General features: G+C 41.0%; 1 protein-coding gene across 3 annotated transcripts in view; it reads left to right on the top strand.

Annotated features, from left to right (window-relative positions):
* The window catches only part of LOC143684578 (transmembrane protein 217B-like), a 41,855-nt gene extending 31,319 nt beyond the window's left edge, over window positions 1–10,536 (top strand). For 2 of the 3 annotated variants that reach the window (XM_077161651.1, XM_077161652.1), the window contains one exon: window positions 784–1,864. In XM_077161651.1, the coding sequence (XP_077017766.1) occupies window positions 795–1,373 (579 nt within the window). In that variant the 5' untranslated portion in view covers window positions 784–794 and the 3' untranslated portion in view covers window positions 1,374–1,864. Of the gene's footprint in view, window positions 1–783; window positions 1,865–8,878 lie in introns of those variants that run through there. The other variant, XM_077161653.1, reaches the window with a different exon arrangement.
* The last annotated feature ends 3,116 nt before the right edge of the window (window positions 10,537–13,652 follow it).

The raw sequence follows: 13,652 nt of genomic DNA, 5'->3' as shown, positions 1-13,652 counted from the left end.
ATGGAGAGGCTGGAGGGAACTGCCTGAAAATGTAGAGCTGTGTTCCAGTAGCTATGTTTCTTGAGGATGATTGTATAATGATATAGCTTTCACAATGTGACTGTGTGATTGTGAAACCTTGTGTCTGATGCTCCTTTTATCTACCTTATCAACAGAGGAGTAAAACATATGGAATAAAAATAAATAATAGGGGGAACAAATGCTAAAATAAATTTAGTTTGAAATGCTGGTGATCAATGAAAGCGAGGGGTAAGAGGTAGAATACGTATAATCTTTTTTTTTCTTTCCTGCGTTCATTTTATTTCTTTTTCTATTGTCTGTTTATTTCTTCTTCTGAATTAATGCAAATGTTCTAAGAAATGATGAATATGCAACTAAGTGATGATATTGTGAATTACTGATTATGTATGTTGTTTTGTTTCTTTATTTTTTAATTAATAAATAAATTAAAACAAACAAACAAAAACTAGCCACGTATTAAAATCACTAGAAAGTTCTGAAAAATCTAATTGGTCTGAGGTGGAGGCTGGGTATAGGTTCTTTCAGTGATACCAATGGGATGGCCAGATCTGAGAACCACTGCTCTATTGTATCCACTCACAGCCATTAGCCCCAGACCGTAGCTGCCCTCGTCCCCTCCCCCCCCATCAATTTTAAGCAGTCTTCTGTCTTCCCAAGGTTGTTTCCTGGTTTCCATCTTTCTCTTTCTTGTCTCCCTGACCCTTACTAATTCCTGACCTCACAAGGAGCCCTAAGGCCCCCTCATGCTGTTTGTCTCCACAGGAGGTCTCAGCATGAGACAGCAGCAGTGGTGTGGGTTGACCGCCAAGATGGGCAGCGTATTGGCTGCGGTCTTTAGCATCATTTCCACCAACCTGTACGTCATCTTTGAGGAAAAGAACATAAAGAATAGCAGTTGCACCAAGATCAGCCCCCAAAACTCTACCATAAAATACAAGATGATTCTGTACAACAGCTGCTGGATTTCGAAACTTCTCATCTTTTCGTCTACAATCACCATCATTGTCAGCATCTCCCTCCTGTACTCAGTGTACACCCAGAAATACAGGGGCCTGTTGCTCTATGCCATCTGGATCCCTCTCTTTGAAATTTTAAGCATGATCTTCCAAGCCCTCACTGACACCAACTCCACCATTGTGGAGGTCAGGGTGATACGCTGGTTTGGCTTGGTGACCCGTGTTCTCGTGCACTGTTTCTGGCTGTTCTTTGTCATCACCTATGCTCACAGGATCTACAAAAATCAAAGCCAGAGCAATTTACTTGCCTTCAACAGACGCAATTCTATGGGCAGTGGAGAGTTCCCGCGGCGGAAATCAAAGATAACCAGCTTTTCCCACCGCTATAATGAGTAACATCGGCCCTTTTCTTTGTTCTCCCCACCCCACCCCCAAGAGGTAGGTCTTCCAGGGTCTCATGGTAGCTTCATTTCCATTTCTTTCTTTTACTTTTCCTGAACAGTTCAATAGGTAGAGACCCTACTGCCACCCTTTCTGGGGAATGTGCAGAGAAATTATGGTTCTAACCACAACAGAACAGCTTGCTTGTTTAGGGTGTTTAAGTTAAAGGATATTGTTAGTTATCAAGCCTTCCTTGAATTCCTTCTTCCTTTTCTGGCCAATACCTCCTTATTGTGCAAATGAAGAGGGTGAGAGAATGGAATGCAACTGAACCACGATATGGCAATCCTTCATCTTGTATGTCCTCAGTAGCATTCAACCTTCAGTTCTCTAATTTAACCCTGGGATAGGTAAATTTGTATTTATATTTCAGATTTCAGTAACTCAAAGGATACTGTTTGTGCTTTAGGGTGGGTTCATGCCATGATTTTTCCTCCTATATTCTCTGTGCTTTATTCCAAATAAGAAAAAGAATAAAAATACAGAAAAATCATTTTTCAATTTCTGTCTTGAGTTCCTTTCCCCTGGTTTGTCAAGGAAAACAAAAGGCACTTGATTTATCAAAAGGTATTTGCTAAACTTTTCTTTCACTGGGCTGGATACTGTTGGAGAATACAAGAAAAGCATAAGATGTGAGGCTTGACCTTAAGGATTTTATAGTTTAATGGTAGGAACTGAATTACTGTTTGTGAATCACTAAGCAAACCATATAAGACAGCACATGATTACTCTCTATCAAAGATCAACAAACTTCCCTGTTTGTTTAGGTCCTGAAACTATCAGAAGCACTTTAAGTTGGGACAGAAGACAACTGAGAAAACTTCCACTACAAACATTAGACATTATGTTGAGGGCTTTTTGTTGTTGTTGTTTAATAGCTTTATTGAAATATATAACAGACATACAATGAACTGCACATTTTTTTGTATGCCATATGGCGGGGGTCACATTTCATTCTTTTTCCACATGAATATCCCATTATTGCAGCACGATTTGTTGAATTTTTGTTTGTTTGTTTTTGGGAAGTGCATGGGCCGGGAATCAAACCTGGGTCTTCCTCATGGCAGGCAAGAATTCTACCACTAAACTATCCTCGCACCCCCATGAACTGCACATTTTAAAAGTGTATAATTTGATAAGTTTTGACATATGTCTATACCCATGAAACCATCACCCCAATCAAGTTAATGAGCACCTATACATCTCACCCCTAAGAGTTTCCTCATTACTTCTGTTACCTGCCCCTCCAGTCACCCACTCCCATCACCAGGCACTGATTTACTTTGTGTCCCTATAACTTAGTTTGCATTTTCTAGAATTCTATATAAATGGAATCATACAGCATATACTCTATTTTTTATCTGGCTTCTTTAATTCAGTTTAATGCTTTTTGAGACTTCTCCATGTCATTTGCTCTCTCAATAGTTCACTTTTTAAAAAAAGGAAAATAAAACTGTTTATTTATCACTGTTCATCAGTGTTTACAATAAAGTAAAAATATACAGTTGGAGAACATTCTGATTGCTATGAAGTTATTGTTTTTCCTGGCTTCTGCTGAACAAGTAACTTAAATAGTGAGAAGACTGAACCTACATATAAGAAATGTGTTGAGGTAAAGAAAAAACACGCAGGTTAATAGTTTAGATTACAAACCTCTGTTTATCCATTTGTGCCACAGGCCCTAACCTGCAACATCTCTAACCATCTAATTAGGTTCCCATGAATCATAACCTTTTAGTCAATACAGCACAGGGATTTCAACTTTCCATGAAGGAATGGCTCTCTTGAAGGAACCTTTAAATGCCCATTTAACTCAGCCTTACCTAGCTAATGAAGACAAAAGAGCATCAACCTTGATTTCTTATCCGGTTGGGGAGATCAGTGTTTGTGGTAGATTTTCCTCTCAGAGTTTTGCAAATATTTTGCATTTATATGACTGTAGATATAGACATGGATTTTAATCTAGCATCTTTGAATTGTGTAATTTAAATTGTATTTAAATAACCCAATTAATTACTGAATCAACTATCTGATTTGAAGGCTATGACTTCAGGAAAAATTTCAATTTAACCTGAAGTGATTTCTTGGTTGCTCAAAATATGGCATCCCAGAAGCACCATGGACTTATCTAAGATTGTGAAATGCTGTTTTGTTTTGGGTGAATGTAAAAAATAATAATAATAAAAAATAAACCTCACATATATATTTATAACTACACACATACACGCAATTAAACAAAACCCAGAATGGTCAGAATGGTTGTTAGGAATATATAGGTTAAATACAAGTTCTGATTCAGTAATGATTATGGAAAATTTTCCCCACATATGGAAAAGTTGCTCTCTAATGCAGAGAAAATCATAAACCATGGTGTCATGGTCAGGTTCATGTGTCAGCTTGGCCAAGTGGTGGTACCTGTTTGTCTGGTTGGGCAAGTGCTGGCCTGTCTGTTGCAATGAGGACATTTCATAGAATTAGATCATGATCATGTCAGCTGCATCCACAGCTGATTCCATTTGTAATCAGCCAAGGGGCATGTCTTCGGCGATGAGCGATGCTTAATCTAATCACTGGAAGCCTTTTAAGGAGGATTCAGAAGAGACTGGCTCTCTTCCTTCTTCGGCTGGTGAGCCTCTCCTGTGGAGTTCGTCCAGACCCTCCATCGGAATCTTCGACTTCACAGCCTGCCCTGCAGACTTTGAACTCTGTGCTCCCGTGGTCATGTGAGACACTTTTATAAATTTTATACTTGCCAGTGTTTCCTGTTGATTCTGTTTCTCTAGAGAACCCTAACTAATACACACGGTATCAAATGTTCTTTTCCTGATAAACGAAGAAATTACAGAAAGCTTTTTATTTGTTCAAAGTAACCAGTGATATTGATGCAAAAAAAATTGAAAAAACACAACAAAAAACAACCCCCCCCCCAAAAAACCTAACAACTCCCCCAATACTGCATCTTCCTAACAAATACATCAAACTTGATTCCATTAGAATATAGTTAGTCTGCACACTAATGAATAAAAAAACCAAGACACCAAGATTATATATATAATGTATATTTTTATATATAATTATATAATATGTGTAAATATATTTAATATAATTATACATAAGAAGCAGTGCAAGCAATTATTGGGCATCTTTTGGACAAGAATGCCAAGGTAGTCTCTCTTCATAAAAACTAATTACACTCAACAACAAAAAGACAGCCAACCCAATTACAAAATGGGAAAAAGACTTGAACAGACACCTCTCAGAAGAGGAAATACAAATGGCCAAAAGGCACATGAAGAGATGCTCAATGTCCCTGGCCATTAGAGAAATGCAAATCAAAACCACAATGAGATATCATCTCACACCCACCAGAATGGCCATTATCAACAAAACAGAAAATGACAAGTGCTGGAGAGGATGCAGAGAAAGAGGCATACTTATCCACTGTTGGTGGGAATGTCAAATGGTGCAACCACTGTGGAAGGCAGTTTGGTGGTTCCTCAAAAAGCTGAATATAGAACTGCCATACGACCCAGCAATACCATTGCTAGGCATCTACTCAAAGGACTTAAGGGCAAAGACACAAAAGGACATTTGCACACCAATGTTTATAGCAGCATTATTTGCAATTGCAAAGAGATGGAAACAGCCAAAATGTCCATCAACAGACGAGTGGCTAAACAAACTGTGGTATATACATACGATGGAATATTATGCAGCTTTAAGACAGGATAAACTTATGAAGCATGTAATAACATGGATGGACCTAGAGAACATTATGCTGAGTGAGTCTAGCCAAAAACTAAAAGACAAATACTGTATGGTCCCACTGATGTGAACGGACATTCGAGAATAAACTTGGAATATGTCATTGGTAACAGAGACCATCAGGAGTTAGAAACAGGGTAAGATAATGGGTAATTGGAGCTGAAGGGATACAGACTGTGCAACAGGACTAGATACAAAAACTAAAAAATGGACAGCACAATACTACCTAATTGTAATGTAATTATGTTAAAACACTGAATGAAACTGCATCTGAGCTATAGTTTTTTTGTTTGTTTGTTTGTTTGTTTGGGTTTTTTGTTTTTTTTCTTTTTTATATATTTTTTCTATTTTTTATTTTTATTATTATTTTTAATTTTTTCTCTATATTATCATTCTATATCTTTTTCTGTTGTTTTGCTAGTTCTTTTCCTAAATCGATGCAAATGTACTAAGAAATGATGATCATACATCTATGTGATGATATTAAGAATTACTGATTGCATATGTAGAATGGAATGATTTCTAAATGTTGTGTTAGTTAATTTTTTTTAATTAATAAAAAAAGTACATAATTCAAGTTAAAAAAAAAACTAATTACAATTAGAGGACACTTCTTCTTTGCCTCTTTTGCCAACACTAAGTCCACCTCATCTGAATCTTTCCATTTCATGGGAACAGTAATTCTCCACTGCTCTCTGTAGCAACAAATATGCATTCAGGAACCAGACCTCTAGCAAAGCCTCTTGGTTTGACAGTGCCGCTCTTTTCTTCTTTGGTTTGCTGTCTACAGATTCACTGTCAGGTACTTTCTTTTTGCACCACATTTTTCTTTACGGGCTTTTGGGAAATTAAGAAATGTTTCAGTCAGCTCTGGGCAATCTAAAATTTCTTCAGGCTCCCAAGTATTGTCAGTATCTATAATGCCTTTCCACTTCAGGAAACACCTTCCCATCCACTTCACAGTAATCCAGTACTTTTTGTACCACAAATTCTTTAGGCTCTGCTTTTTCAACTTTTCTACTCCTTCCTTTCTGCTTCTTTCTCATTCTTTTGCCATGTAATTTTATTGGAGGCCATTTTTTACGGCAATCTGGAAGCGCTATTACATTGGTGGTGTGGCGGAGGGAGGGGGAAAAGGAGGCAAGGATGGTGGCCAGAGTCTTCTCGGAGGAAGCTTTTCTCAGTTTGTCCTTTTTTAAAAAAAATTTATTTATTAATTAAAAAAATTAACAAACCAAATAAAACATCAACATATATAATCAGTAATTCACAATATCATCACTTAGTTGCATATTCATCATTTCTTGGAACATTTGGATTAATTCAGAAAAAGAAATAAAACAAATACAGAAAAGAAAATAAAAGATTATACCTACCATACCCCTTACCCCTCACTTTCATTGATCACTAGCATTTCAAACTAAATTTATTTTAACATTTGTTCCCCCTATTATTTATTTTTATTCCATATGTTCTACTCATTTGTTGACAAGGTAGATAAAAGGAGCATCAGACACAAGGTTTTCACAATCACACAGTCACATTGTGAAAGCTATGTCATTATTCAATCATCATCAAGAAACATGGCTACTGGAACACAGCTCTACATTTTCAGGCAGTTCCCTCCAGCCTCTCCACTACATCTTGAAAAACAAGATGATATCTACTTAATGCGTAAGAATAACCTCCAGGATAACCTCTCGACTCTGTTTGGAATCTCTCAGCCATTGACACTTTGTCTCATTTCACTCTTTCCCCTTTTGGTCGAGAATTTTTCTCAATCCCTTGATGCTGAGTCTCAGCTCACTCTAGGATCTCTGTCCACATTGCCAGGAATGTCCACACCCCTGGGAGTCATGTCCCACGTAGAGAGGGGAAGGGCGGTGAGACTGCTTGTTGTGTTGGCTGGAGCTGAGAACAAAAGAGGGTCTCTTGGGGGTGACTCTTCCGCCTAAATTTTAAGTAGACTTGACCTATCCTTTTTGGGGTTAAATTTCATTGAGCAAACCCCAAGACTAGGGGCTCAGCCTATAGCTTTGGTTGTCCACACTGCTTGTGAGAATATCAAGAATTCAACTTGGGGAAGTTGAATTTCTCCCCGTTCTCACCACTCCCTGAAGGGGGCTTTGCAAATACTTTTCCAGTCACTGATGGAATCATTCTGGGATTCATCGGGGATCACTCTGGACAAACCAACAAAATCTCATGTCTTAAGTGTCAATGGCTGAGAGATTCCAAACAGTTGAGAGGTTATCCTGGAGGTTATTCTTATGAATTAAGTAGATATCATCTTGTTGTTCAAGATGTAGTGGAGAGGCTGGAGGGAACTGCCTGAAAATGTAGAGCTGTGATCCAGTAGCCATGTTTCTTGATGATGACTGAACAATGACGTAGCTTTCACAATGAGACTCTGTGAATGTGAAAACCTTATGTCTGATGCTCCTTTTAGCTACTACATCAACAGAAGAGTAGAACATATGGAATAAAAATAAATAATAGGGGGAACAAATGTTAAAATAAATTCAGTTTGAAATAGTGGTAAATGAAAGCAAGGGGTAAGGGGTATGGTACGTATAGTTTTTTTTCTCTATTATCATTTTATTTCTTTTTCTGTTGTCTTTTTATCTCTTTCTAAATCAATGCAAATGTACTAAGAAATGATGAATATGTAACTATGTGATGATATTAAGAATTACTGATTATATATGTAGAATGGAATGATTTCTAAATGTTTTGTTTGTTGATTTGTTTTAATTAATAAAAAAAGTTAAAAAAAAAATCTCATGTCTTCCCTGAGATTCCAAGTACATATGGTGTTCAATCAAACTATCTACATGTTATATTAGGAAATGCAGCAGTCAAAATATAAATTTTGTACCAAATAAGCATTTTTTGCTTTAGTCTCACACATAAGGTGACATTTTAAAATATTAATTACCATCTATTTTCAGCACCCTGCACTAATGGCATTCCTTTGTTCTTCCTCATGCAAAAACATTTTAAAAATTTGAACATTTAGTCACTATCATTATACACTCTAGGCATTCCTAGATTATACCATCTCAATCTTTAATATCTATCTTTCTTTCTGATTTCATGTATGTCCCCAGCCCTCCTCCCTCTATCACTCTCACATGAAGCTTCATTCAGTGTTTTAACGTAATTACATTACAGTTAGGTAGTATTGTGCTGTCCATTTCTGAGTTTTTGTATCCAGTCCTGTTGCACAGTCTGTATCCCTTCAGCTCCAGTCACCCAATATCTTACCCTATTTCTATCTCCTGATGGTCTCTGTTACCAACGAAATATTTCAAGCTTATTCACTAATGTCAGTTCATATCAGTGAGACCATACAGTATTTGAGTTTGTCCTTTTTTATTGGTGAGTAGCATTCCACGGCATGGACGTGCCACAGTTTATCCATCCACCCACTGAAGGACATCTGGGAGGTCTGTGGTTTTTGGCGAATATGATAGGAACACCATAAACATTGGCTTCTAAGTCTTTGTATGGTCACACACTTTCGTTTATCGTAGACAATTACCATTTAAAATTTTTTAAGATACTGCCAAGCTCTTTCCCCGGGAGGCTGCAATATTTTACATTCCCATCAGCCATCTATGAGAGCTCCAGTTCTTTGTCTAGGGCTAGCTCTGCCATCTTGTCATGTATCCTCACGGTTTTCTTCCCTGCAGGAGATGAATGCTAGAATGTACTCCTTCATGGTGGGCATCTTCTCTGTCCTCAACACCATCCAATTCCTCATCTTTGACCTGAACCAGATTACGTTCTTTGGCTACGAGGAGGACCGGTTCAATATCTACAGCGACATAAAGCCCGGGCTGGTCTTCTGGCTCATGGCCTACAGGAAGGAGCTCAGCAGCTGCCTTTCTGTTACCACCATCTCGGTCAGCTGCTTCCTGCTCTATTGCATCCACATGAACATCTACCTGGGGCTGGTGATCTACGCCATGTGGCTCTTCACCTATGAGGTCATCAGCTTTACCATGGTCCTGCTCATCAGCAGGGCCACCAAAGAGCAGTTCAAGGAGCTGAGTTACCTGAACTTGATCTTCCAGGTCTCCCGCATGCTCCTGCACTTCTGCGGCCTGCCCTCCGTCACTAAGCATGCCTACTGTCTTTACAAAGATCGCAAGATCTCAGGCAAGCCAGCTCACCAAACACGCAGCTCCATCAGTACAGTCGACTCCTGGTCCCCCGTCAGGCTGGGGACATGGTACCGCAAGCGCAACTGAACCACGCCAGGAAGGAGAGAGAGAGAGAGGACAGCGCTCCCCAACCACGGAGACCTCCTTTCCCTGCCAGCCTTCTGTTGATGATGCTTGTTTTTTCAAGTTCTTGAGTTTTCTGCACTGAGTGCTTCTGGGGGTGGGGATTGGGCTGGGGACTGCATGGAGAAATTACTGTGCATGCGTGTGACTTGTTTTAGCATCTAATGATAGACTGTCTATATGCTTACTTATCAATCGGGTTGGTGCAGTTTTTGTCTCTCATGTCCCCCTCCTCTCTGCACAGCCCTCGGTATCTAATTTTTCTCTTGTGGAGGGCCCCACAGATGAAAGAGTCTACTCAGTCCTTTTGGAGCAGTGCTGTCCAAGAGAACTTTCCATGTTGATGGAAATGCTCTATGTCTACACTTCCACTAGCTACATATGGCTGTTGAGCATGTGGAATATGGCTATTGTGACCCAGGAACCAAATTTTAAATTTTATTCCACATCAGTTCATTTCAATTTCAGTTTCAACAGCCACATGTTATCTGGGCTCCTGGCTAGCATTTTGGAAAGCACAGTCATCTGGAGTCTCATTTCCATCCTGCTGGTAACCACAGAAAGAATCCCTTTCCAAGCCTATGCATTCCCTAATACTTTTCAGAAAGCAATTCCTTGTGTTGTTTCATAATGAAATGGCGAAAAAGGTTTTCCATTTCAGGACTTTTTAACTCTATTGAGATCCTGAGCTGGAGAACTCTCTGTAGTGTGGGGGCTATCGTGGGGGCTGCAGGGTGATTAGCAGCATCGACTGGCCACTTTCCACTAGATGTGCCCTCTTCTCCAGTTACGACAATCAAAAATGTCTGCTAAGTGGCCCCTGGGGGGCAGAATTGTCCCCAATTGAGAACCACCATTTCACATCAATACACCCTAACATTGATAGCTTGTGTGCCATGACTGTTAACTAACGGAGCCCCCAGAGAGCTCTTTACATTCACCACCTTGGGTGGGTTGTTTTGTGTTTTGTTTTGTTTTTTTATTTATGAAATATAACCACATACAAACACAAACATTCTTACCATATGATCATTCCATTCTTGTTATATAATCAATAACTCACAATTATCAAATAACTCACAATATCATAACATAGTTGTATATTCATCATGATCATTTATTAGAACATTTGCATCCATTCAGAAAAAAGAAATAAAGACAACAGAAAAAAATTCGTACATACCATACCCCTACCCCTCCCTTTCATTGATCACTAGCATTTCAATCTACTAAATTTATTTTAACATTTGTTCCTCCATTTATTTATTTATTTTTAATCCATATGTTTTACTCGTCTGTTCATAAGGTGGATAAAAGGAGCATCAGACACAAGGTTTTCACAACCACACAGTCACATTACCTTCAGTGGTTTTAATCCTCATGTTCCCATTGTACATTAGATGCAACTGAGGTTCGGGAGGGTTAAGTGACGTGATCGAGGTCACTTAGTACCAAGAGCAGGACTTGAATATAGATCATCTGACTTCATTCATGAAAGCACTACTTGGCTCCCTGAAGCTCTCTTAACTTTTATCGAGATAAAACGAGGAACCCCTTTTAGGATGTTCTTTTTTCCTCAAAAATGTTGAAAGTGAAGTTAAAGGGACACTTTTTGCTTTGGCCACACCCCTCCAAACCATGAGCATAATGACAGTAGTTCACTTTTAATCGAGTACTTACGAAGTGCCAGGATCTAGTCTGACAACCCACTAAATTTTTCCACCACCCTGGGAGGGACAGATTTGGATCCTGGCCAGTTCCCAGAATGACCACAAGATGGCAGCCAGGGACAGGCTTTGTTTATGAGCGCTGTTTGCCTTCTCTGCCAGATCTTCTGGAGGTGGCTGATTTGGGACTAGAGAGCTTCAAGCTGGTGATAGGGGAGTCATAGGGTGTGTACCCACGCTCCTCACACGTGGTGTGCCTTGTCTGGTTGTGACTCCACACCAGAAACAACAAATGAAATGGGTAGTAGATGTCACACGCCGGTGTGGATGCTGGGGAGGATGGTGGGGTGAAAGCTGTGGGGACAGGAGACTTGCGAGCTAAAGAGGTGAAGGGAGAAGCAGCTTCCAAGAATCAGCTCACCTAAGAGTTACCTGGTGAGGGAAAGCTTAAGACACTCAGATACAAGGTATACTCCCCAAAGCATTGCCTGCCTCCTCACCGCCCATTCTCTCTAGAGCCCATTGCGGTCAGGCTTTCACCCCCACTGCTCCACTGTGACTGCTCCTGTCAAGGTCACTTGTCAAGGTCACCAGTGGCCTCCACACTGCGCGTTGGAGGGGTCGGTTCTCACTGACCTGTCAGTAGCTTTTGATGAGCTGACCCCTCCCTCTCCCACACACAGGTTTCTCTCCTGCTCTGTGGGCCACCAGAGCCAGCCAGGGCTCTCTCCCTTTCCCACCTACATCTCATCTTCATGGCCTCCAAACTGGAGTGCCCCTGGACCCAGGCCTTGATCTCCTTCTCTTCTCTCCCACCCACTCCCATCCCATCTCATCCAGACCCTCAGCTTTAACCCCTGTATTTGTATCTCCAGCCTGGATTTCCCCCTCGAACTCTGGCTTTGTTCCTCTAATTGCTAACTTGATGTGGTCGGCGGCCTCTAACCTGGTTTCCACCAGATCCGCCTGCTGATCCTCACGCCCTTGAATGCAGGAGAACCTAGCGTGCCTCACCTGACAAACAGAACAAGGCAAAAGTGATGGGATGTCACTTCCAAGGTTAGGTTAGCAAAAAGGCTCTGGCCAGTGCTGCTCGCACATTCTCACACTCCCAGGCTCTCCCTCCCTCGCACCAAGGGACGCCGCCACTGCCAGCTGCCCAGTGGAGGGCTCACATGGCAGGGAACCAATGTCTCCAGGCAACAGCCCACGAGGACCTGACTCGTGCCAACAGCCACCTGAATGAGCTGGGAAGCAGATCTCCCCAAGGCAAGGCCGCTGCAGCCCAGGCCACACCTTGATTGCAGCCTCAAGTCCAAGCACCCACGTAAGCTGTGCCTGGATTTCTGACCCACAGAAACTGCGATGATAAATGTGTGTCATTTTTAACTGCTAAGGTTTGGAGTACCTTGCTACACGGCAAAAGGTAGCAACTGCACTTAACATCTCTACATCCATGTCATAAGTCCTGCCCTGACCCCCAGTCTTTCCCACCTCCATCCTTCCAGTTGTTCAAGCCAGAAACCCAGGAGTCATCCTTGGGTCCTCTCTTTCCCTTTATCCTATTAGCAAAGCCTATGAGCTCCAATTTCAAGATAGAGCCAGAATCCAATCGCTCCTCATCACCTCTGCCGCCTGGTCTGAGCCATCACCATCTGCTTCAATAGCAGCCTCCTAACTGGTCTCTCCTACGACACCCTCCTTCCCTCTACTGCCTATACTCCGCCCAACAGCCAGAGGGATCTGTTGAAACCTAAATCAGGTCATATCCCTTCTTCACTGCTCTGCTCATAACCTGTCAGAGCTCCCCACCACACTCAGAGCAAAGGTCCCAAGTCCTTATCACAGCACACGAGGGACTAGGTGATCCCATTCCCTGTCATTGCTCAGATTTCCTTTCTTACTACTTTGCCCAGCCACACCGGCCTCCTTGCGTTTCCAATTAGATACACTTTGGCCTCAGGGCCTTTGCACTTGCTCTTTCTCCACTCTGGGGTAACTTGCTGTTTCTCCAGATATCCACTGATTTCCTCTCTTACTTCCTACTGGTCTCTGCTCAGAAGTGGTCTTCCCAGAGAGGACTTCTCTACCAACCCATGCAAAACAGCCTCTCCCTTCTCCATTCCCCGGTATGCCCCTTACCCTGCTTTATTGTTTCAATAATGCATATTATCATCTGGCTTATCAGAGATATAGTTACCTCCCCCAATCACAAAATGTGTTTTCTTCATTGCTGTTTTCCCAGCACCTAGAATGATGCCCAGCACATAGGAGGTGCTCAATCGATATTTGTGAATTGAATAGACACAGACCTTCTGTAGAATAGAATGGCTCAAAAGGGGGGAAAGAAGTGTAAAAAATAAGGTATCAGTGACTGAAAGAGTTCAAATAGAATCGAGAGTCTACACTGGCGGTCACTCTTACTCAAGCTTCAGTTAGACATTCCTACTTACCATAACTACCAACCAAAACTATTCCTGCCAATCCTAAAGAATATCTAGGGCATTATA

The sequence above is a fragment of the Tamandua tetradactyla genome, chromosome 5 (assembly GCF_023851605.1).
Source record: "Tamandua tetradactyla isolate mTamTet1 chromosome 5, mTamTet1.pri, whole genome shotgun sequence".
In the NCBI taxonomy this organism is placed as follows: Eukaryota; Metazoa; Chordata; class Mammalia; order Pilosa; family Myrmecophagidae; genus Tamandua; species Tamandua tetradactyla.
The sequence above is the reverse complement of the archived record's forward strand: the minus strand, read 5'-3'. Positions and strand labels throughout refer to the sequence as shown.